At 48.8% G+C, this 24,109-nt stretch overlaps 1 protein-coding gene across 13 annotated transcripts in view; it reads right to left on the bottom strand.

Moving 5' to 3' along the window:
- Positions 1-24,109, bottom strand: part of ARHGEF9 (Cdc42 guanine nucleotide exchange factor 9) — a 177,523-nt gene that overhangs the window by 77,093 nt on the left and 76,321 nt on the right. For 2 of the 13 annotated variants that reach the window (XM_068205131.1, XM_068205130.1), the window contains exon 2: positions 12,672-12,796. The exons of the other annotated variants lie outside the window; for them this stretch is intronic. In XM_068205131.1, coding sequence (XP_068061232.1) covers positions 12,672-12,770 — 99 coding nt within the window. In that variant the 5' untranslated portion in view covers positions 12,771-12,796. The remainder of the gene's footprint in view (positions 1-12,671; positions 12,797-24,109) is intronic. 13 annotated transcript variants of the gene reach the window in all.

The following is a 24,109-nucleotide window of genomic DNA, read 5'->3' as shown; positions in this document are numbered from 1 at the left end:
AAAAAGCATCCATGGGCATCCCGAGGGAACACAGGGAATAGCAGTCCCTGCCATCCAGCACCCCCATGCTGGCAGCAAGAGCACAGCAAACCCAGCCAGGCACAGCTCAGGTCCTCACAGCAACCACGTCTCACACCCACATCTCACCTTCCATCCCAAGCTCCTGAGAGGGCAAAGAGGCAGGACTTCAAAGAGATGAAGCCAGGAGATGAGAGCAAAGCAGTTTCTCCCCTTGAGACTCTGGTTGAGCCAAAGCCTGTGGCATCCTCTGGCTCTGCCAGGTCCTGGAGTGGCCCAGGAACACTCTGCCCCATGCCCTGCCTCACTCAGAGCTGGAAAGCACTGAACCTTCCCAGAGCAAACCCTGCCTTCCTGCTTGTTTTGGGAAGCAGCACCTGGGGCAATGGAGAGCACAGGGGTGGCACTGCAGGGCTGTGTCACACCCCACCTTTGTCCCTGGGTTCCAACAGTGACAATCCAGCTGGGATCTGACTTCATGTTCTTATTCCCATCACTTTTGCCTCCGAAAAACTGAAAGGACAGCGCTGGCTGGGAAGGCTGTCTCATCAGGGAGGCAATGACTGGGTGCTCCTTAGAGGCACGGGATTGTCCCACAGACTGCCATGGGATCCTGTGAGCCCAGTACAGGGACTGGCCAGATCAGCACGGGGATAGGCAGCCTTCCAGCTCTCAGCTGCTTTGCTCAGCTCAGCCTAGCAATGAATGAAGTCATGGCTGATGGCTTCTCACTTTTCATGGACAAATGTCACAGCCAAAATGTTCCCTTCAACGGGAGTAACTCAAGGCAGCCACTGGCTAGAGCTTGCTACCTCAGCTGGGCTATGGCTTGGATGACACTTCCACAGGATGGAAAGGTAATAGCAGATGTTTTTCCAAGCCATCACCACATTCTGACCCAGGAGTTCCCCCCTTGCCCTCTGGGCTGCTCAGGGAGCCAGCAGCAATCCAGGCACAGTGAGAACAGCCATGAGCATCCACATCTTCCTGTTCCCATCTCCCAACCTCACAGCTGCCTGCATGGCCCCACACCCTGCGAGCTCAGAGCTCTGGCAGGAGCCCTGAAAATCCTGACAGAGGGGTGGGATGGGCAGGGACTCCACCAGGACACATCAGTGTCACATTGTGTAACTGGCCCTTTCCCCTCTCTCCAGGTCATGCTGCACAGGACACGAGCAAGTGCTGTCCCTTCCCTGTCCTACTTCACCTCGTCAGGAGGTCACATTTGCTGCCTGGTGCAAGGAAATGAGCACCTGGAAGGTGCTGGAGAGATCAGCTCTGTACCAAGATAATTCTATTCAAAGTCTAGAGGGCAAAGCTGTCACAGATGAAGTATGTCTGTGTATTATCTGTTGGCAAACACGGGACGTAATGGCAGCCACTCAACTTAATGGCTCGAATTCCAGCTCCTCCAAACGAGCCCATCGCCCTGCATGTAATCACAGAATGTATTTAAAAGTATAATTTCCATCCAAAAGGACCAGAGCTGGAGCAATATGACTCATGCAGCTCCCTGTGCATTGGGAAACATGTCAGGAAGCCTGGGAATTTGTGAGCCCGTTGCCATCTGTGTAGAAACTGGGCCGTGGACATGATTCCTCTAACCATTCCTCCGGCATCCGTGGGAGCCTGGAGGCTGTTGAGCCCCCAAAGTTGGGCCTTTGCCTCTGCACCCAAGGGAGCAGAAACACTGTGAAGCACAGGGATACAAATGCTAAAGAGAAAGGCAATGGAATTAAAAGGCATCTCTCCCCATGTACCTATTCCAGCACTCCAGAGCTCCACAGTTACAGCTGCAAACTCAGCTCCATTTCTGCCATAACAAAATCATCTCCACAGCATAATTAGTGTGCTCATGTTAAAATGGGTACAAATGCAGGGGAAGAGGCATCCAAATAGGATTTGTTTTTCAAGACAACATGATGTTTTCCCTGGCTAATAGATTTGATTCATTAAGGAATAACAAGAGCCAAGCACCACTTGCAGCAAACCTTGCTGCTTTTAGCAGTGAATTATGTATCCCCAGACTGGTTTGCACTTTTTTTTTTTTACCTGCTATGACTTGACAACCTTTTTTAGTCTAACTTGCCTACACATGGCTTACAAAATATCTCTTCTGTAACTACTGCTTAAAATCCTGCTTATTCCTAATTTCCTTAATGGCTCAGTTAAGTCCCCTGGCACTGTTCTGTTCTGGAACTGGATGACTTCCACATTCACATGAAATTTTCAAGATAGCTGGATAGTTTGTGTGAGCAGGTATTTGCACTAGGATTTGCAACACTCTCTCAGGGCAAACATCTGAGTTGTCTGAAGGGGTTTTGAATGAATAATTTCCTGTGTTATCCACCTTCCTCTAGAAATAATGCTCCATCTGTTCATGGAACAGTTCCCTTCTCTTCATCCCAAGGCAGGATGAAGGTCACACAAGGGGAAGAAAAATTTGCACATCCCCAACGCCCTCCAACAAAACACAAGGCACGTACCTGGCCAAGGTCATTAAGCAGTCAGGGGAAGAAATACAGCTGTCAGGTTAAGGGGAGTGAGTAATCACCCAGTGCATCATTGCTGCGACAAGCACCCCAGGACACGGGCTGGAGTCACAACATGTCCTGTGTAATTAATCACTAATCACAACGTGCTACAGAGAAGTCAAATGGCAACTCCAAAGGTGAACCAAAATGTTACCTTCAAAACACCTAAGCTTAGAAAAACCCCAAACCTGAAAAAAATTCAACTGTCCAAGCTGAGGGGAAAGGCAAATGGAGTGTGTATAAAATCCCTAGCAGCCTCTGGGTGGAAAGCAGCTCGTCTGGGATGTGATTCACCCCAGAAGAACTGGCAGCAGCAGAGCCCATGTGAAGCTAACCCTTGGCTGTGCTGATATGGAAGATCTGTCCTTTCCCTGGCCTGTCCCACTACCTGATCTACAGAATCCTGCAGTGGTTTCCATGAGAACAGCAGGGCTCTGCTCATCCTCCTTGGCTCCCTGTGCAGAGCTCCTGCCTGGCCTGGGCTCTCTCCTCCTGCATGTTTGGGGTAACCACTGGCAGTAAATTGGTCACTCATAGCAGCTGGATAGCCCTCGAGCCAGGAGCACTCATAGTCACAGAGCTACCAAATCATTAAGGCTGGAAAACAGCTCTGAGGCCATCAAATCCAACCTTTGACCAGATGTCACCACACCATGGAGTGCCAGGAATGAGCAGGGTAAATGCAAGTCCTGCTCTGGCTTCAGTTCAGAAATTATCCAGGAGCCTCACAGACAGATGGGCTCCTACTCTGAAGAAAAGCAACCAACTTCCCTCTCAGTCAGACCTCCAAAGCATCTCAACTTTGCCTCTGGTGGAAAGGTGCCTCCAGAAGCAGCACTGGGTGGGCAGTGGCAGCTCTTGGATGGAGGTGATGCATTCCTGGGCTGGAGCAGCGGGCCTCTGATCCATCCCCCAGACTGCCCAAATTGCAAGAGGTTCTTGCTGTTCCCTGCTTGGACAGGACTGGGGGAAGCTGGGATTTCTCTGCAATCCTCCTGCAGCCAACTGAGCACAGCCAGCCTCATGTGAGGCTTTGTCCTTACCGAGGAGTGTCACCAAAGTCCATGGGAACACCTGGGAGCCCACGTTCCTCAAACAACTCGGGTTCTTCCTTCAAGGAACACACAGCTCTTGTGGCTGATGGACAACTCCAGTGCTGCTTTCCATTTTTACAGCAAAACTGGAGTAAAGCATAAATGGCAGTCCAGGAGGCTGGCACACACAGGTACAAAGAGATTTGAGTGCACACAGAGCTTGGGTCTGGATTGAAACATGCCAAAATGGAGCTGTCAAGGCTGAGTCCAAGGAATTCCCATCCAAGGATCCACTCAGGCTCAGCCTCAGCTATTCCATATATTATTTGCCTGGCAAGCAGTCTACACTCAGTTATAGCCAGTATATAATTATTATTCCTTTCAGACACAGGTTTTCCCAAGGCAGAACATGGAAAGGATGCCTTAAAGGATTGGCACTTCTAGGACAGGAATATCCAGAAAAGAGACCAAATAACAAAGGTGGGAAATTCTGACCTAATGGACAATCTCCAGCTCTTTTCAGTGTGGGTTTTCTTTTTCAGCTGAAAGCAGAAGTTGAACGTGTGAGCTTCCCTCAGATGTTCCATGTGGTGGGCAGGTCATACCAACCACGCTATGGAAGGGACAAGCATGGCAAAGGGATCCACCCAGGGAATTCGCAGGGATTTTGCAATGCAGTACCACAGGAGATTATCTTAATTGATAGTGAAATATGCCCAAATCTCTGAAATAAAACTTTAGCTAGAGTTATTTTGACTAACTGCTGAAAATCAGAGCATGTACCCTCACTTCTCCGAAGCCCATTTCATTCCTCTAACACTGGAGCAATTTCCAAATATTCCCAAGGCTATACCAAGTCCTGCCCCACTATCAAATGTACCATCATTGAACTGCTTCTGCTCTTTGAAGGCGTCCAAGATGTTCTCTTCAGGAAAGTGCTTGCTAAGTACCCTCCTGAAGACATCTGTAAGGAATTTTTACTACTGGCCTAGATATTTACTTCACCTGGAAGAATTAAGTGGCTCTAAGGAGCTTTTAGTTGAAGTAAATCCTCATTTAAACAAGCCCCAGGAAAGTGGACAGGGAGTTCCAATTGCCTCATTTGCTTTTGTTTTATGACCCATTCAGAAGAAAAGAAACAGGGAAGATGGAATGTGATCTGTGTCTCCCAGGTTTCTGTTGCTATTCCATACCTCACTCCTCAGTGCTCTTCTCTCCCCCAGCACTGCCATGGAAACGATAAATTATCCTACTCTCACAAATTTGCACAATCATTTTTATGGTCAGTTCTGCTCAAGAAAGGAGCTGCCTTCCTGGAACTGCACAGCTGGGGCAGCCAGGGTGTGCATCCAAAAGGAAGAGCTATGGAAAAGAGCTGCCATTGGAGACGTGTGGCCATAGATGTGGCCAAGGGGTGGGATGAGCAGCTGGGCCAGTGCCTCCATAGTCAGGCATGATGGACAACCCCCTTCTCCTTCCTATTTCATCTGTAATAGCTGGAGTCAGGGAGAACCTGGACACCTCAAAAGCCTGGAGAGATTCTTCCTTGGGTTTATGTTGGGTTGGTTTTCTGGCTCAGATCCTGTGTTTCCCAGAGCTGACACAGGTGGGAGGGGCTGTCCCACGTCTGCTGTTACCCCACAGGAGATGGCATCATCTCCACACCAACATGATGGAAAAAAGGATCATTTCCCCTCCAGTTCAGCTGCAGTCTTTGATAATCTGGATCACAGCCCAAGTCTGCTGTCACACAGGTTTAGGATCCTGTGATGCAGCACAAAGCAATAAAAAAAAAGTGCAAAAAACCAAAGCCAACATTTGTTGTGGTCTTTGATAGTTTTCCATCTCCATGGCAGTGTGGAAGAGGTGATGCTCTTCCCTGACATTCTCTGCTGATATCAAACAGGCAAACCTTGGAAATGCATCTGAGAACCAAAAAACATCTGATAAACAGGAAGCAAACTCATTCCAACCCCATATTCAATGGGAGAGATGCTCCGAGGGCAAGGAACCACAGGAGCAGCAGTGGCAGGGAGTCAGAGAGGAGCTGGGAATGCACTGAAATGAGAGCAAGATCCATGGGAGGCTGTAGGATTCCCCCCTCCATGGCTTGTTCTGCACCAAGCAACTCATTCCAGACAGATATCGACAGTGTGGGAGGCATTCAGAGAAATAGCAACAAATTTTATCAGAGGTTCTGGAGGGATTAATACCCAGGAAAAGATTAAACCCGTTAAAAGCTCAGCTAAACTCCCATTTCAGAGCCTGCTAACACAGCTTCAATAGTTCCAGAGAGGCATTAGTTATGTATAATGGAGAGAGCTGAGAGTCTGAAATGGAGAAAGGCTCCATTTTAACCATCTGAAAAGAAAACACCAACAAAGGATTTCAAACAGAGGATCAACAAGGTGAGAAATATAAAATCAATTAAGGAATTTTACCAAGGCAGTCCAGGAAGGCTGGAGGGAGCAGAGCCAGGGGAGAGCCTCTCTCTGCACCAGGAACCAGAACTCTCCAAACCATGAGAGCTTTGGACCCACCTACCCCCAGCAGCCCCAGCCTCCCTCCTGGAAGGAACACAGTGCTGCCAAAAACTTGAGGCAATTCCTTCAAATCCTTCCACACTTTTGTGCCAACAGCCTGTGGCTGTTTGGACGTTCAGCCTCACCTTTTCACCCTTCTGGGAACTCACTTGTCCCAAAAGGTACCTATGTACTTGGACACATCCTCTTTCTCTCCTTAAAAAGGCAAAAATAATCCCATCTCTATTATTTATTACACTCCTTGGAAATGCAGCTCCTCAAACAACTTTTAACAACTCAAATCACCAGCCAGTAAATCCAGAGGACATTTGTCAATGTTTCAAAGCACTTTAGTGCCCAAAATAGCCTTAATTAAGTAAGAATAGATATATAAATACCACAGAACATTGCAATAAAGGTGTCTGCACTATCACTAGTGCCAGTTTAGAGCACTGTTGCACTGGACAAAGCCCCTGGGGTCACTCAGAGGAAGAACTGGGAATATTTTTTGCACTTAGAGCTGGAGGAAATAAAATCCAAATTAGGTGCTGGTATCAAGCTTTGGCACAGGTGCACTCAAAGAGCAGCAGCTATCCAGGGGAAAGGAAAGGAACGTTCTCCTGGATGCAGCATTCCTGTTTCACAGGGGCCACCATGGACAGAGATAATAAATGCTCCTACTTTTCTGTGAACTCTGGACACTGGGAACACATTTTCCAGGAGCTGCTGTGTCCATCCAATGCTGCTGTCTCAGGTGTGCACAGCCTGAGGCACCTGTGGCTGGCAAAGGGGACCTGTGCATGCTGTCACCTGGCACAGGTACCTAAGGACAGACTTCCCAGGGGAGCACAGATCTGTCACAAGGAAAAGGCACAACCTTGCAGTGCCCAGAGACTGGGAGAGGCTGAAGTCTCATGGGAGAACCTCATTCAGTCCTTATCCTGTCAGTCCTGCTGCACACGTGGGGAAAGGCAGATTCCTCAGAGCTGCTTGGGATGGCAGCACCATCCCCAGTCAGTCGCTGCTCTCCAGCTAGGGACATGCACCAGAGCAGCCAAACCCATAACCAATCAGCCAAAACCAAAGCTCTTCCTGCTGATGACACCCCAAATTCTCCTGCAGTGTAACAACCACTCCGTCCTGGAGCCACAGCCCCAGGGAAAACCCCTTGGTTTCCCACCTGCAAATGTCTGACCCCCCAAGCACCAAGAGCTGAGACTCTGGGAGCTCTCGGTGCTGAGGGCAGCAGAGAGTTTGGAAAACTCATTAAAGAGTCCTAAAGTACAGTCATTATTTCCTGAGGCTCCTTTTGGCTGCAGGTAATCGTTGCAGGCACAACAGGACCGAGGCAGCAAGTCATGGGATCACAGGTCTCCACCAAGGTTTGCTAGGTCGTGGCCATCACCACGCAGGAGCTGGTGAGCCACAGCTCCAGCTAATTAAAACTGCAGGAGGGGAGCATTCAGCAAGTCTGAGGACAATTATCCAAGGAAGAATTTGCCAGGACACTGTGACTTAGCCCAATGCTTTGTGCACAAAGTGCTGAAGGAGTTTTTAATTGTCACCGCTGATGGGAACCCATTCCGTGACTCATCCCCAGCACACAGAGACTGCTTTTCCTACTCCTGATTTACTTCCAAGGCCACCACTACACCACCAGGACCACGCTGGGAATGGGCAATGTCCTCTGCATTTCAGAACACCAGGCTGGATCCATGGTTTCCATTTGGGCCCATCTCTAACAGCTACAGCTACCAGGGCAACTGGAGCGAGAGCCAGCAGAGGAGGCTGGAATCTGGGAGGAGTTCTCAGGAACTGGAGGTTTTTTCCTGACATAAAATAATGTAGTCTTTAAATGTGCAATTTCTGATTCTTTCAAGCATTTAACTTCTAAAATTGATTTGGGCTTTATTTAATCTTTTAAACACCAAAAAAACAAGTTAAAATGTCATAATAAGGAAAAAAAAAAAAGGAACAAAAAAGTGCAACTGCTTGAGTTATGCTCCTAGACATTTGTCAGGATAATTTTATTCCTTCCAAAACACAAACCCTTTCCAAATGGTGAGCAGGGTTTCAGTTTGAAAGCTGCAAGGTCAGAGTAACACAGGTTTGTGTTTCCAAAGCAGTGCAAGTCCCATCCCTGCACACACCTTTGAAGAGGCCATTCCCAACTCTTCCTCCCATATCAATCCTGTCCAATTAATTCATCAGTAAGGACAGATTTTTTTTCCCTGGCTACTGTGCGTTAATTAGCGCAAGGGTTGCCATGGGAACCCAGCAACACTCGTTAGCACCACAGAATTCACCATGTTGGAAGTGAACGTGGGCAAGAGCCCCGCACCAGCAGCAACAGTGCCAGAGCTGGGGACGTGCTGCAGCCAGATTGGCTCTCTGATGGAGGCTCTGACGTCTCTCTGCTCCGTGTAAGTTGGAAAAACTTCTAAAAACCTGGATATTGCAAGGATCTGTGGTGATGGGGAATGGCTTTAAGCTGAAGCAGAGTGGATTTAAAGGGAATATTGAGAAGAAATTCTTCCCTGTGAGGGTGGGGAGGCACAGGGTGCCCAGAGCAGCTGTGGCTGCCCCTGGATCCCTGGCAGTGCCCAAGGCTAGGCTGGACACTGGGGCTTGGAGCAGCCTGGGACAGTGGAAGGTGTCCCTGCCATGGCAGGGGTGGCACTGGTTGGGTTTTGAGGTCCCTTCCAATCCAAATCCTTCTGGGATTCTGTGACATCAGGGCCAGTTACTGTGAGGGTCAGTCTGAGCACCGGCTCCATTTTCCTCATGTTTAACAAATACAATTTAGGACCATGGCAGGAATCAAAGTGAAGCAAAACAGGTTAAGCTGAGGGTGTATGAAAAAAGCTCAGGCATGTGCCCAGCCCCAGGCACTCACTGCAAATAATTATCAATGATTATCAATAAACCTTTCCCCAGCTTAAAGCCTGTGGCACAAACTGCTGTCAGCAGCAGGGTGAGCCATGGCAGTGACCAGGCTGCTCTGGAGGGGTCCCAAACACCCCCTGCCTGGAGGGATCTCCACTCCCAAGCCTCTCTTCCTCTGGATTTGCAGCCCTGTGACACCCCAAGGGAGGCTTCTCCATCATCACATTCCTGCCTGGTGATCAGACACTCCTCCTAAGACCCTGGATTTTGCTGGGATCATCCACACCTGCTGGTTCCTTCCCCTGAAGCAGCTCTGCTCGGCAGCTCTGTCCTCAGAGCACTCCCAGAGCAGCTTCTGCTCCAGCAGCACCTGCCAGGCCAGCCAAAGCTCTCTGTGCTCACCTGCTCAGACCCATCCTTCATTCCCCCATGCCTGTCCCTGTGCAATTCCACTCCTGTGCAATGCTGGCCATCAGTCTGCCCCTGTCCAAGTGAGGCTGCACCACTGTCTGGTATAGGGCATCAATCTCTCCTGGAAATCCATTTTCTAATCCATCCTTGAATCATAGCTTGCTTTTTCCTGGCCATGCCACACTGTCAGCTCCCCATCAGCCTTTGATCCCCTGGTGGAGCCAGGCTTTGTCCTGGAAGCTGCAGCAGGCACTGCTGTCCCTGGGAGCCTCACACTGTTGCCCTGTGCTGCCAGGGATCTCAATCCTGCTGGCTGCTTAGCTGGAACCCTGGGAATATTCCACATCCTCCTCTGCAGGAACATTTAAGGCTTCTAAATAGTCCACTTTCACTATCTGGGTAAAATTAGACCCAAATCTCAGCACTGTGGTAAAGAAGGTATTTCAGAAGCAGAACAAGATCCCAGCTTCCCCCAGCCAACAAAACCTGAAAGAAAGCAGGGATTTGCCTGCAGTTTGCTGGGCCAGCTCCTGAGGAAGGAAAGGCCAGGTGCTCACCAGCAGGTCAAGGCAGATTCCCCTCTCCTCCACTTACTGGAAGAGAAAGAATATTGGCTTTTCCATCCTGTGAAATAGCAGAGACCCCAGGAAGAGCCCACCCTGCTGAGGGCAACCACCTTCCCCCTGCACCTACAAAGGCTTCACTAGGAAGGAGCCAGATATGACATTTTTAACCCTTTTCCCCTTCTTTCTCTGCAGAAGGATATACATGGCTTGTGTCAAATCCTGAAGAAGGAACAGGGATGAACATGTCCCTGCAGAAGGTGTGGTGGCTTCCTACATGATCCCACCTCCAAACAACTCCTCCTACTCCAGGACTGCTTCCCACTCGGCAGATCCTCTCCTCTCTCACACCGCAGCACCAGCCATGCCACAGCTCAGCACAGCTGTGTAATGAGAACCAACCCACACACCTCTGGATTTTAAGGGAAAGAATGGGACGTTCAGGTTCACCAGAGCAAGTTATGAGGGCAAGCTCAGCTTCTCCAGGAGTATCCACATTAAGAAAATTTAATTTCATCAAGCCATTAAAGAAATCAAGCTGAAGATCCCCATTGCCAGGTTTCTCCAGCCCTTCACATAATTTTCTAGCAATCCACCTGCAGGAGTTTTTCTCATCTTGAATAAATAGTCGTTTTTGCACCTAAGGGAAGATGAAAACATTTTCTATACTTTCAAACCTTCTCTGGCATCTCCATCAAGCTCAAATCCCTCCTCAAAATACTCTCCAAACTCTGGGGAAAAACATTTGTGCCTTGTGCTAAAAGCTCCAGAAACTTTCCTTCACAGGCTGATGTTTCTGCAGTGACTTGCTTTCCTCTTACATAAATCAAGGGCCCAAAAAAGACATAAACAGTGAGGAACAGAAATGCTAAACCAAGGCTGGTCTCCAAAGCCCAGCTGAATGGGAAACCTAAAACAAGAAAGACTCAGGTTCTGGAAAAACAACTTTTTGACAGTGCAGAGCATCTCCCATGCCCCCACGCCCGCTGCTCTACCTCAGGTCAGAGGGACTCAGAGCTTTCATGTCACAGTCCAAGTGGAGAGAGCCCTCCTCAAACCAAGGGCACTAATTATATTAATGAAGGCTTAAGGTCAGTACATCCCCATCAAGCCCAAATTGCTGTTTCCTGAATTAATAGTTCTCCGTCCAGTTTCAAGCAGATGGGAATCCAGAAAGCACCAGCAGAGCTGGGAAATCAGTGTCAATATGCTAAATCCAGTAGATTTAATTTTTGGGTTTTAGGAGAGTGAACGAGATCAGGATTGGGTCTTCTTGTGCCAAGGTAGGATTGGGTTACCTGCTCCTGCAGGATTCCTGGTAAAGGGAAGAATAACAAGGGAGATCAAGAATTAAGGGAAATGAGGAAAGTAGACAGATCATCCAAATTTTCAACAAGATATGACTATACTTGGATAATTCCCAGGCATTTCGTGAGTATCCAAGCAAAAAAAATCCAGGAAAAAATAATAAACATGCACACAGCCCCAGGGGCCACAGCCATGCACTACCAGCCCTGTACATGCAGAGGTGCAGGTACAGCCCACACACAATAATGCCATGATCCAATTCCAGCTGCTTCAGGCCATAATTCCTTATACAAAGTGGGGCTTATGGACTTTCGATGTCTTTATTACAGAGAGAACCCAAAAACTCCTGTGAACTGCTCAGTGGGTGTGGCTGTGCAGTTCTGCCTGTCAGAGCCAACCCTGGATGAACCCGGGGGCCAATAACGCCCTGCTCTGGACACAGTCCCCTGCCACCCTTGGAGCCAGAGCCATGTCTCACCCACGGAGCTCTCACCCCAGATGGAACTGCTGTGACTGAGGCCAGGACCTGCCCCAAGGAAGGGCTGGGGACAGGCAGGCAAAGGCTAAAGCAGAGGAACACAATGTGAGGAGCTGGAGGCGCTGTCACTGGCGACTCACCAGCGCTCAGATCAAGTGACCTGACACAGCACAGCTGCTCTGGGTCCTCAGCACAGATCCGAGGATCTGCCTACCAAGAGCAATCTCTCCCCTCCTGTAAGCCACTGAACAGCTGAGGAGTGCTGCTTGTCCAGGCTTCTGCAGCTCTGGAACATGTGGAAATGTGGGAAGCTCTAGGCCTGCCAATCTCCAGGAGTGATTCTTGCTCCAGTGTCTAACCTGGGAACACTGAATGCCACCAAAACTAAGCAGCTCAAGGAGACAAGGGACATGCTTGGGGAGGGAGCACCGAGAAGCAGCACAGCAAAACCAGCCACATGCCCACAACCCTTCCCTGCAGCTCCTCAGCTCTGCCTCAACCATTACCGCTACTTCAGTGCCTCTCAGAGCTACCAAACATGTCTGTCAACCTCCACTGCAAACCCCCTGGATAAGAGATGGAACACCCCCCTGATCCTTCCCTCCAGGACTTAATACCTTTTATTTGGCCACATTGGATGTTCTGCCAGTCATTGCCTCCCTCCAAGCCCCCCATGTTGGGCTTGCACAGCTGTGAGCCCTGCCAAGCTGGGACTGAAGCTCCAGTTGTGCTGCCAGCTCAGGCTCTCCCCTTATCTCCCCTCTCCCCTCACTGCTCTTCCTACGTTTTCTCTCCAGCAGCTTTCATCTGAGCATTGCCCTGCACTGGGAGCTGCAGTGCTCTTGTTGCCAGAGCTTTCCCGGGCAAGGCAGATTTATCCTGATGCATGCAAATGATGCCAGCATGCAGGAACTTGCTTCGGACAGAGCCGGGAGTTTGCAGTGCGAGGCTGCTCTGGAAATGTCACTGTGCAGGATCCGAAGGGGCCTCCACCACCTCCTCATTCCCAAGGCCATCAAGGTGTGTGCAATGCTTCCTCCACCTGGGTGAAAACACTCACAGAGTCATCCATCCATCCCTCAGTCCAGCCCTCAGTCTGTCCATCCATCCATCATCCATCAATCCATCCATCCATCCATCCATCCATCCATCCATCCATCCCTCCATCATCCATCCACCATCATCCATCCATCCATCATCCATCCATCCATCCATCATCCATCATCCATCCATCCATCCATCATCCATCCATCATCCATCCATCCATCATCCATCCATCCCTCCATCCATCCATCCATCCGTCCATCCATCCATCATCCATCCATCCATCCCTCCATCGATCCCTCCATCCATCCCTCCATCCATCATCCATCCATCCATCCATCCATCCATCATCCATCCATCCATCCATCATCCATCCATCCATCCATCCATCCCTCCATCCATCCATCCATCATCCATCCATCCATCCATCATCCATCTATCCATCATCCATCCATCCATCCATCCATCCATCATCCATCCATCCATCCATCCATCCATCATCCATCCATCCATCCATCCCTCCATCCATCCATCCATCATCCATCCATCATCCATCCATTCATCCATCCATCCATCATCCATCATCCATCCCTCCATCCATCCATCCATCCCTCCATCCATCATCCATCCATCCATCCATCCATCCATCATTCATCCATCCATCATCCATCCATCCATCCATCCTTCCATCCATCCATCCCTCCATCCATCATCCATCCATCCATCCATCCATCATCCATCCATCCAACCATCATCCATCCATCCATCCATCCATCATTCATCCATCCCTCCATCCATCCATCCATCATCCATCCCTCCATCCATCCATCCCTCCATCCATCATCCATCCCTCCATCATCCATCCATCATCCATCCATCCATCCATCCATCATCCATCCCTCCATCCATCCATCCCTCCATCCATCATCCATCCATCCATCCATCATCCATCCATCCAACCATCATCCATCCATCCATCCATCATCCATCCATCCATCCATCCATCCATCCATCCATCCATCCATCCATCCATCCCTCAGATTTTCCAGGCTCACAGAGAAGATCCCAGCCACGAGGCAGCAGCACCATGCCTGTGTCTGGCCTCCCTCAGGGCTGCAAAGCATCACTTGGCATTACTTATCTATACCTCCAACCCCAAAATCCACCAAATTTCTCCTAGAAGGTGCTGCAGGTACACAGCTCAGCAGGTCACAGATATATGAGCTGCTCCCAACCCCACATTTTCAGCTTCTGAGCACTTTACAGCATCTCATCCCAAATTCCTTGCTTCAACCAGCACAGACAGTCCTTTTCTCCAGCACCTTGGTTTTTAACAGAAATTAAGCTCAACACAACACAGCCTTCTCCCATACCCTCCTAAACTTGTTTTATCCCCACTGCAAACCAGTGCAGCAGGGCTGACAAGCACAGAGTGAGCTTAAGAATTCTAAAGAAAAATACAGAAACTGAAGAAAACCTAAAGAAAAATGAAACTCAAAACTGGGTTCCCCCAGCTGGATGACAAGGAAAGCACCTGGTGTCCATGGGAAAAGCTGTCATGGCCCTGCAATTCCCTCCCTGCAGTGCCCGAGGCAGTACCAGGAGTTTTTAAATCACTGTTACCTCAACCATCCTCTTTTTATCTGGGCCTTGCAGAAGGGAGATTTCTCTCTGTTATTTTTAAACTGGAGACCTTACAGATGCCAACCTTTGCAGACCAGCTGGCAGCTGGGATGGTGCCCGGGGGAAGGCACCAGAGCCATGCTTGGAGCCCTGAGGATGCTCAGCCTCCTGTGGCACAGCTCTGGATGAAAAGGAGCTTTCCTTGTTTTCCTCCACTCCCCATGCTCAGTGCTGGAAAGAATTCCAGACTCAGAGGGACCCAAGGGACATTCTGCAGAGAAAACCGTGGGCAGCTGATACATCAGGGTAATTCTGGAACTGAAAGCTGGAGGGACTTTCCTTTATTTTGGCTTTTTTTGAGTGTTTTTTCAGTGTCCTGTGTGAAATTCTCTTTCTTTCAGTGCTGCCTCTGGAAAATTAGCAAGAGAGATTTGCTCTGAGCTTGTAAGCTCCTGTCTGCAGTAATTTGCAAACACCGATAGAAGATTTTTTGTGTCTGTGTGTGCCTTGGTTCTGAAGGACCACGAGTGGGATGAAGGTCCCACAACAGCAATTCCTCACTCAGCTTCCACTGAGTGCTTGAGAGTTTGGCACAGAATATACTGAGGGCCCAATGAAAGGGTACACACACCTCCAAAACCTCTGTGCCATCCAGATCTACCCTCTCAGAGCTGTGCTGCAGACACAGGAAGGGCATTGCCTCTCCCTGCAGCAGCCACAGACATCAGCCACAAGCCTGGCAAGGGGAGCAGAGCAGCCTCACAAATTATTAAACTCAAGAGGAAACTGTGCTCAAATCCAGCTGGGAGACAGAAGTCCAAGGAGATGCTGAGGTCATGGTAAACCAGCCAAGAATGTTTGTGTTGTGGTGGTTGTGGTGAGCACCAGGCCAGGCTGAGAGGGCATATCCTCCACCAGGGAGGAACAGCAGCCTGGCCAGGGCTCCCTGCAATCTTGGATTGATCTTTCCCATTTTCCATCACCACAGGATCTCACAGTGTGCAGCATCCCACACTGTGGAAAAGCAATTCGTATCAAAGCAGCTCACCATGCTCACTCCCCTCTCCTCCCAACAACCTGGCCAGCAGGTTTTCCTCAGTTGGTCAAGTTTTAATAGACATCATTTAATCCCTGCTTCCAAACCAAAGCTCAGCTCCCTGGGCCAAGCTGGGACTGTCACATTGACTCCAGAGCACGTGGATAATTCCCACAGTCCATGCAGATGAATTATACAATTGAAAAGGAAGACACTGGGGTTTGCAGCAGCACCAGCATCCACCCCCTCCCAGCCTGGCAGATCCACTCCTCCCAGGAAAGCCTCTCTGCCTGAGCAGGCTTCAGCCCAAGGCACTCCTTTGATGCTGTCTTCCAAACCTTGACACCCAGGATCGTGGATGTCAGGAGAGGATGGGATCTTAACTGAGAGATAAGGTGAGCAGTTTCTGCATTTCCATTTCATTTTCCATTGCATTTCCTACCCACATCCTTCTGTGGGCAGCCCTGTGGCATTCCCGGGAATAGCTTTGGGATAACCACAGCCAGACCTGAGTGAAATCACTCTCCCTTCTTACATATTCCTACTGATTTTTTTCAGATTCTGAGCTGCTTTAGTGTGTGGGTCTGGGCTTCATATCAGGGGATGGTGAGCTCTCTGCACAGAGCAGGGAGACAAAACAATTCCTTCTCTAGCTTGGGACCAAGGACAAATGATCCAAATCTCGGGCCCAAGAGCATAAACAATGTGGAATGAAGAGAGAAAAACAAGCAGGATGGGACTTCATGGGCTAAAGCTGCAATTGGACAATTAACTCCAGTATGCAAATGGAGCAGAACTTATAAAAGTGAGAGACCCCTTGACCAATTGTGCATTTTGTGACCATTTTGGGTTGTGCTGCCCAAGGTGGATCTATTGAAGCCTCTTAATAAATCCCTACTTTATTCTTTAGCTCCATCTAGTCTCTGTTCCAAGTCAACCTTCACAAGGCATCAGGAGGAAGAAAGTCTTGGAGCAACGAATTCTCAGCTCAGACTCCTCATTAGGCAACACTGGGAAAAGGGAGGTGCTATGAGATCCCTAAAAAAACTCACATCTGCATGGAACAGCAACAAATTATTCATCAATTAGAGGAAGGTTAAAGACCAAAAGCTCCTGTGGCACAGGGTCCTGCAGCCTCTGAGAGCTCATGTGAGCTTCCTGCAGGAGAAATGCAGCCCCATGCTTATGCCACCTCAGGGAATTTGGTGTGTGAAGGAAATACAGGAATATTTATTCTGCCTGCTCTTCCCAAGTGCCACAGACAGGTACATAGAAGGGATGCTGCTTACCCTGTAAACACACAGAGATTTGGGAGCAGAATTCCAGGGAAGACTGCAGGGCACAGAGCATCCCACCTGCAGAGAGCACAGCACCAACATTCTCTGCTTGGTGCAGCAAACTGGGCAAAGTTCATTCAGGAATAAAGAGAAAATGAGATAAAAGACAAGTCTGGCATCCCAGAGGAGGAAACATCCCAGTGCCACAGAATTCTGATGTGCACCAGCTCTCAGTTTAAACCATTAGAGGCTTTGGATTTTCAGACACAGAGTAAAATTCCAGCTACAGAAAAACATCCCTGCTGCTGCATTTTGGGATCTCTAGTTCTGGCACAAACACTCTGCCACCCCCCAGACATCAGGAAACATGATGTGTGGAGGAAAGCAAGGAAAGCTGTAAACAACTGCCAGGTCTCCTCTTTATACACAGAGGTTTATATTCCCTCAAACACCCAAATAACAGTATATTTTGTTACACTGGCCAAAAATAACCTTGAAAATATGCAAAGAGTTATGATTTCTGACCTTCAAAATATTGTACTTCTGACATTTCACTTTGTTATTCCAGCCATGGACAAATGGTTCTGCTAAAATATCTGTCACAAAGTGGTCCCCTATGCCCAGACCACAATAATCTTTTTAGCAACTAAAAAGGTTCTGCTAAACCATTATGAACTTAACTCCAGGCAGGAAAGAAATGGAAGAGCTGGAGCACCAAGGCAGCAGCTATTCTTGTTAAATTGGTCTCAATTTTTCAAGAATCCTGTTGAACATTATAGAGGTCACAGCCTGCACCACTGTGAAAACCTAAGAAGTCTCTAAAACCCACAGAGTTTAATAAGGAATGCCATATTCCCAAATTGCCTCAAATGTTTTACAGGGTATTATGACTTCCACTTTTATAGGTCCAAAACACTAACCAGATAAAAAGTCTATTTCCTCCAGATTTTCAAGGTTCAATTTTTAAAAGGCCAGAGGCACAAACTGTTCCCTGAGCCAGGGAAGCCTCAGCCATCAGCATCCATCACGGACCCAGCCGTCCCTCCCAGCTCCCCGGGTTTGTCCTCCCAGTGCACAGGAGTTGGTTCCCATGCTAACCTGCTGCCATCTACTTTTCCCAGCTTTCCTCATCACTGAATCATGGAAAGGTGTGGCAGCACCCAGCTGGTCTGTGTCATCAAAGGAAGGAGGATTGCAAACAATGGTTTGGCTTGGAAGGGACCTTAATGCTCATCTTGCTCAGCCCATTGGCAGGGACACTTTCCACCATCCCAGGGTGCTCCAACCTGGCCTTGGATACCTCCAGGGATGGGGCAGCCACAGCTTCTCTGGGAAACAATGTTCCTAATATCCAGTGCTCTTTTTGCATTTTTGAGATAAAACTTCTCCTAAAAATCTGAAATCACCTGTCATGGGACCCTTCAAGCTGAACAGCATCACATGATGAGCCTCAGGATCCCAGGGAATCATGGTGCCCACCTTCCTGGGCTGTACAGTTTCCCTAAATCTCCTCCATGTAGTTCCCTATTTCCCATGAATGGACTAAAGTGGTTTCTCTTTTTCTCCCTTCTCCTGCCCTCATGGCCACACTGTTCTTCCCTGGCAGCCTGAAGCCCTGCCCAAGGCTGTGCCACACCAATTTGCTGATGGACACTACAGGCAGTCCCTGGGCTCAAGGCAGCTCCATCCCTGGCCTTGACCAAGGTCTGCACACAGGGACAGGAGTTATGGCAGTGATGGTGCTGGTGGCACCTGTCCAGCTGGACTGAAGCTGTGACATTCCTTGGGGTCAAACAGTGCCTTTCCAGGCACTACCACTGGATTTACACTTTTCATCTACTCAGGGCTGGGGCTGTAAAATTTCATCTTTCTTTCTGTGCTGCCCTTCCCTCCCAGATTAATTTTATTAACAGCTCTTTTTATGAGCACTATAAAGCACCATTCCACATTTGGGCACTGCTCAAGAGGACAAATTTCTACAGGGACCTTCTGGGATCTGAGGGTGACTCTTCAAGCACATTCCTGGTTTTCCTCACTGGGCCTCATCCTCTTTGTCCCCTTCAAAGGACATCTGACCTGTGACACACCCAGTCAGGTACTGAAATACTGCAGCTGCTTTCTCTAGGGTGCAGATACTGAACATTGTCATGCCCAAAATGCCCGCAAGGATGCTCAGGACCCACGGCCTTCAGGTCCTTCGGGTCAGCTCAAATCAGATGCTGGAAAACCTATGAAAATGCTGTTTCTTTGGGATTTCTACTTGACTTTTCCCCTTCGTGTTTCCCAACTAAAACCCAGTGTCTCATTTCCCACTGACTGACAGCGCTGCGGTTCAGCAAATTAACAAACCCATGCACGACTATGCCTTGATTACTCCCTTTCTTTTTTTATGAAAGAAAATGTCAAATCCTTTCATTTGACTCTTTCAGGAGCCTTTGAGCAGTTTAGCAGCAGTTTCTCACCTCAGAAAGGGGCTCACAGAGGCTGCTCCACACACAGCCCCAGACCCCACTGCTGATCCCAGCAGAGCTGCAATCCAAATCCTGCCAGGCTGACTCCCAGCAGTGAGGCCAAATCTCTGCTGCCAGGCACTGAAATTCTTATCAGATATGGAGACTTTAGATCGGATTTTCATCTCGATGCTGAGCTGCAAACACCAGCTCTGGGTAAGCCGAGCTCTCCAGAGACACCCATCCAGCTCAGGGGCCATCGGTCACTGCCATCGCGCCACCTCAGATTAATGTGTCACCCCAGGCCAGCCCTAAGCACCTGCCTCCCCACTCATGTTACAGTCCCTACGCATTTTTCACTCTCTCTGAGGTAGCCTGGTCCACCCTGTCCCAGTGCTGGACTTCCCAGCAGGCTGCACGCAGCCGTGTGGCAACTCAACATATTAATGAATTTTGATGGAGCACTCGGCTCCTGCCAAGTCCCAGGGGATGTTTTCCAGGGAGCAAGTGAGCCCACGCTGGGGGCAGGGGGGCAGCCCAGCCCTGGTGCTCAGCCCTGCCAAGAAAGCAGAGCCAGCAGCACAGTCCTGGAGTGTCACTGCCTCCATCCATCCCTCACCACGGAGAAAATCCTCTATGATCCTTGCAGATGGAGAAAATGCTGCTCTCCTCACTTTCCAGCAGTGTTTGGAGTGCTGCAGGTTTGCTCCAACCACAGCCATGCTCACTGCTAAATGCTGAGCGTCTCGCTCCCTCCTCCTCTCCCTCAGAATTTTTCCTCCCCTGTTCCAGCCAATCGTGCAGGGGAAAATTCCAGCCTGAGCTTCATTAGTATAAGATATAAAAATAGAAGTGCATTATCTTTTGTAGTTCTCTCAGTTGATTCAGCGGCAGCGTGAAGGTAAAATAATTAAATGTTTGTCTGGTGATAAAAACAAGCCCAACAGGAGGGACTGAGCTTTTCTGGAAGCTGAGCGTGGAGATCTGGGGGCTCTTGTGCTCCACAGACTTTGCCCTCCCCACTCTCCATAGCTACCAAAAGGATGATGATGCTTCCCTCCCTCCTTCCCTCCTCCTCAGCTCCAAAATAAACACAGGATGGAGGCTTTGGGAGAAGCTGGCAAATGCCTCTGCTGCAAAGCACAGACCTCCTGCAAGAACTTCTCCTGCTATCTCCCCAAACCCTGCCTGGCAATTCCCTCAGCACCTCCAGAAGCTCTCCTGGAGCCAGGAGAGCTGCAGGAGCGGGCGGGTGTCTGTGCGGACCAAGGTCAACACAGGAGATGTTCAAAAACATTAGTGAGTTGACTTGATCCTTCATCAAAATACTTTCTGCTCTTCCTTCCTAACACTTCACTGCCCACGACGTGGCAGGCTGAGCCGATGTGACAAACTGTCGAAACACATTTTTTTTTAACAGAAAAAAAATTAAACCTAGACTTTAAAGGTAAAACTGGCCCCTTATAGTCCCTCTATAGTATGTGACATTCCTACTAGAAAAAAAGGGCTCTGAGAGCAACTTGCTGGGAAAAGGCTCCAATGAACTGGTAAGAGCTCCAGTCTGCAGGGAGCTCCTGGGCTTCACCTTGTCTTTTCATCTCCCATTAGTTAATAAAAGCAACCACAGAGGTGCAAAAGCAACCAAGCATTTGTCAATCCCCAGATACAGACCTACAATAAGATGCTGTTCATTGATTCTATAAAGTAACCAGCAAAAAAATCCCTAAATCATTCTGCTGGCACCAGCAAAAATACCTGCTACCAAAGGGAAAGGACCATCATCTCTCCCTCTCCAAATTCCCTTTCTGTGCTTTATTCCTGCTGTTGTGTTGGTAATGACCTATTTACCACCAGGCTGTGGAGGGTGGCAAATCCCACCCACCTCTGAGTTCCCTGCTGGAGCCTGAGATTGCTATTGATGAGCTCCGTGGTCTGATGGAAAGGAAATGAGTTGAGTTTAAGGGCTGCTGGCACTCTCTCTGGAGAAATGCCAGGGAATTTTTAGACAGTCTTCAACCCAACAATAAAATGCCATGGATGTGAGTCAGAGTGGATGTGAGCATCTCCGTGGGAATCTGGGAGCAGCCAGCTCTGTCTGGATGTGCAACATCCCTGCCCAGAGGAGCCACCTGAGAGCCCAGGTGCCCAAACCCACTGATTTGGGTCTCTGGAGCTGCACACAGCTCAACAGTCCCTGCATGCACAGAGGGTCACCTTTACTGCCCTGGGACCCCCCAGCACCTCGGCAGGTCATTTCTGATGTGTGGGGCTGCAAATCAATGTCTTGCTCACACTGTGTGTGTTTGCAACATGTAACAGCCTATATTTATATTCTTTGTATTTATATTTATATATAGATATCCTATATATACATCAGGTAGTAAAAAACAGGCTTTTCTTGGGGTGGATGGGTAGTGAGCATGTGTAGAAAGCAGCTTAGAAATGCGTGGCCATATCCATTAATACAGACTCCAAAGAAACTAAACCTTTATGTTTGTCTCCACAAACTGGTTACATATTTAGTTTTATTTCAAAAGGATTCTCCAGGAAGTGGAGTGCTTTAAATTATTGGTATCTTATGTCAATGCAGGGCAGTGTAGGACAAAAAAAATTAAAACCTGATGGCTGAAAAAATCTTGTGACTTCCTAACACATTGGAAAGCTCCAAAGTCTTAGCTAACCAAGAATCTGGTTCATGATTTTAAAGGTCTTGGGCTCATGGCCAAACTCCCAGAATGTCCCCTGTGTGCTCCACTTTTAGGTCCATCAGGATGAGCAAGATCCCTGGAGTTCCAGCTCACAGATTTAAAATGGCTGGAGCTACTGCAGGGAGAGAAAATGGGGGGAAAGTCTGGTCTGTATTTATGCACCAACATCAGGTGGGGAGAGGCTCTGAAGAAGTAGCACAGGATGCAACAGAATTATCTAAGAATTAAGGCTTATTTTATGTTAGAAGAGCCCCGTGCTCTTGGTAATGAATACAGGAGCCTTTTTAAAAATCAGACCTTGAAGCTGCTGGACACAGATAAGGCTCTGTGGCCTTGTCTCTGCAGCACCCCAGCTCCCCCAGAACTGTCTGTGCTTCCAAAGGTCATCCATAAATCCAGAGCACTTCTGGCCACACCACACACACCAGGAAGGCCTGGAGCAGGCTGCTGAACTGCCAAGATAAATCCTGCTCCTGCAGCCAGTCCACCTCTATCCATCTTCTCAAAAGCAATAATCAAAACACTCATTTGCAGAATCTCACTTGTTTCTCCTTCTCTAGGACCAGTGCCAAACCCAAGACATATGGGCAGCTCCTGGCACCTCCAACCACAGTCTGCACCAAACCACCACCAAAGCAAACCCTGACCTTTCAGTCCAGCAGCTTCCCAAAGCACTGCTGGCCACAGGACACTGCAGGATGGATGGATGGATGGATGGATGGATGGATGGATGATGGATGGATGGATAGATGGATGATGGATGGATGGATGGATGGATGATGGATGGATGATGGATGGATGGATGGATGGATGGATGGATGATGGATGGATGGATGATGGATGGATGGATGATGGATGGATGGATGGATGGATGGATGGATGATGGATGGATGGATGGATGGATGGATGGATGATGGATGGATGAATGATGGATGGATGAATGGATGGATGGATGGATGGATGGATGGATGGATGGATGGATGGATGAATGATGGATGGATGGATGGATGTATGGATGATGGATGGATGGATGGATGGATGGATGATGGATGGATGGATGGATGATGGATGGAGGGATGGATGGATGATGGATGGATGGATGGATGGATGGAGGGATGGATGGATGGATGATGGATGAATGATGGATGGATGGATGGATGGATGGATGGATGATGGATGGATGATGGATGGATGATGGATGGATGGATGGATGGATGATGGATGGAGGGATGGATGGATGGATGGATGGATGGATGGATGGAGGGATGGATGGTAGTTGGATGGATGGATGATGGATGGATGATGGATGGATGGATGATGGATGGATGGATGGATGATGGATGGATGGATGGATGGATGGATGGATGGATGGATGATGGATGGATGGATGGATGGATGATGGATGGATGGATGGATGGATGGATGATGGATGGATGGATGATGGATGGATGATGGATGATGGATGATGGATGGATGGATGGATGGATGGATGATGGATGGATGGATGATGGATGGATGGCTCCACTGCCCAGCTTTCCAGCACAGCCAAACTGGCAAATCCTCCTGTCTGTTAAAGGATTGGATACACTCCAGGTAATAACAATAAAACACTGCCTTCCCCTGCTTGAGCCTCACCCACAACCCATTTCCAGAGCCCTCCTACTCCTGATTCCATCTGTCCTGGGGAGATTTGCTGCCCCTCTCTGCAGTCATCATCAGAATAAACTGTATTTTGGGCACAGCCTGCTGGTGCTGGCCCTCCATGAAGCTCTACTGCCCAGAGGTGCCTGCAGGAAAAGCCATGCCTCTCAGAATTCACAGGGCTCTGTGCTCCAAAACCCAGATTTTAATCCTCTGCTCTGCTCACAGGCCAAAGGAAGACTGTCTCTTTGAGAACATGTTCTGATATTTTCTATAATCTCATGAGAACTGCCCCACGTGAAGACACTTCAGTTATTTTCCAGAATTACAAATCCATGGCCTAGTGGAGTACATTTTCTGCATGTTCTAATTTGTCCTGACCTCCAGCCCCAGATTTCCCTTTATAACACACTCCTCTATTCTTAGTTTTACCTCCTGCATTGTATCCTTCCCCCTCTTTCAGCCACACTCTCTTTGGAAAAGCCTGAATCTTCCCTTTCCCTGCCTCTTTCCCAGACTGAGGATGGTTCCTTTGCACGCAATTCCATCAGATTCATCCCAACTCATCCTAACCTG

Source organism: Anomalospiza imberbis, chromosome 14, assembly GCF_031753505.1.
Source record: "Anomalospiza imberbis isolate Cuckoo-Finch-1a 21T00152 chromosome 14, ASM3175350v1, whole genome shotgun sequence".
In the NCBI taxonomy this organism is placed as follows: Eukaryota; Metazoa; Chordata; class Aves; order Passeriformes; family Viduidae; genus Anomalospiza; species Anomalospiza imberbis.
The sequence above is the reverse complement of the archived record's forward strand: the minus strand, read 5'-3'. Positions and strand labels throughout refer to the sequence as shown.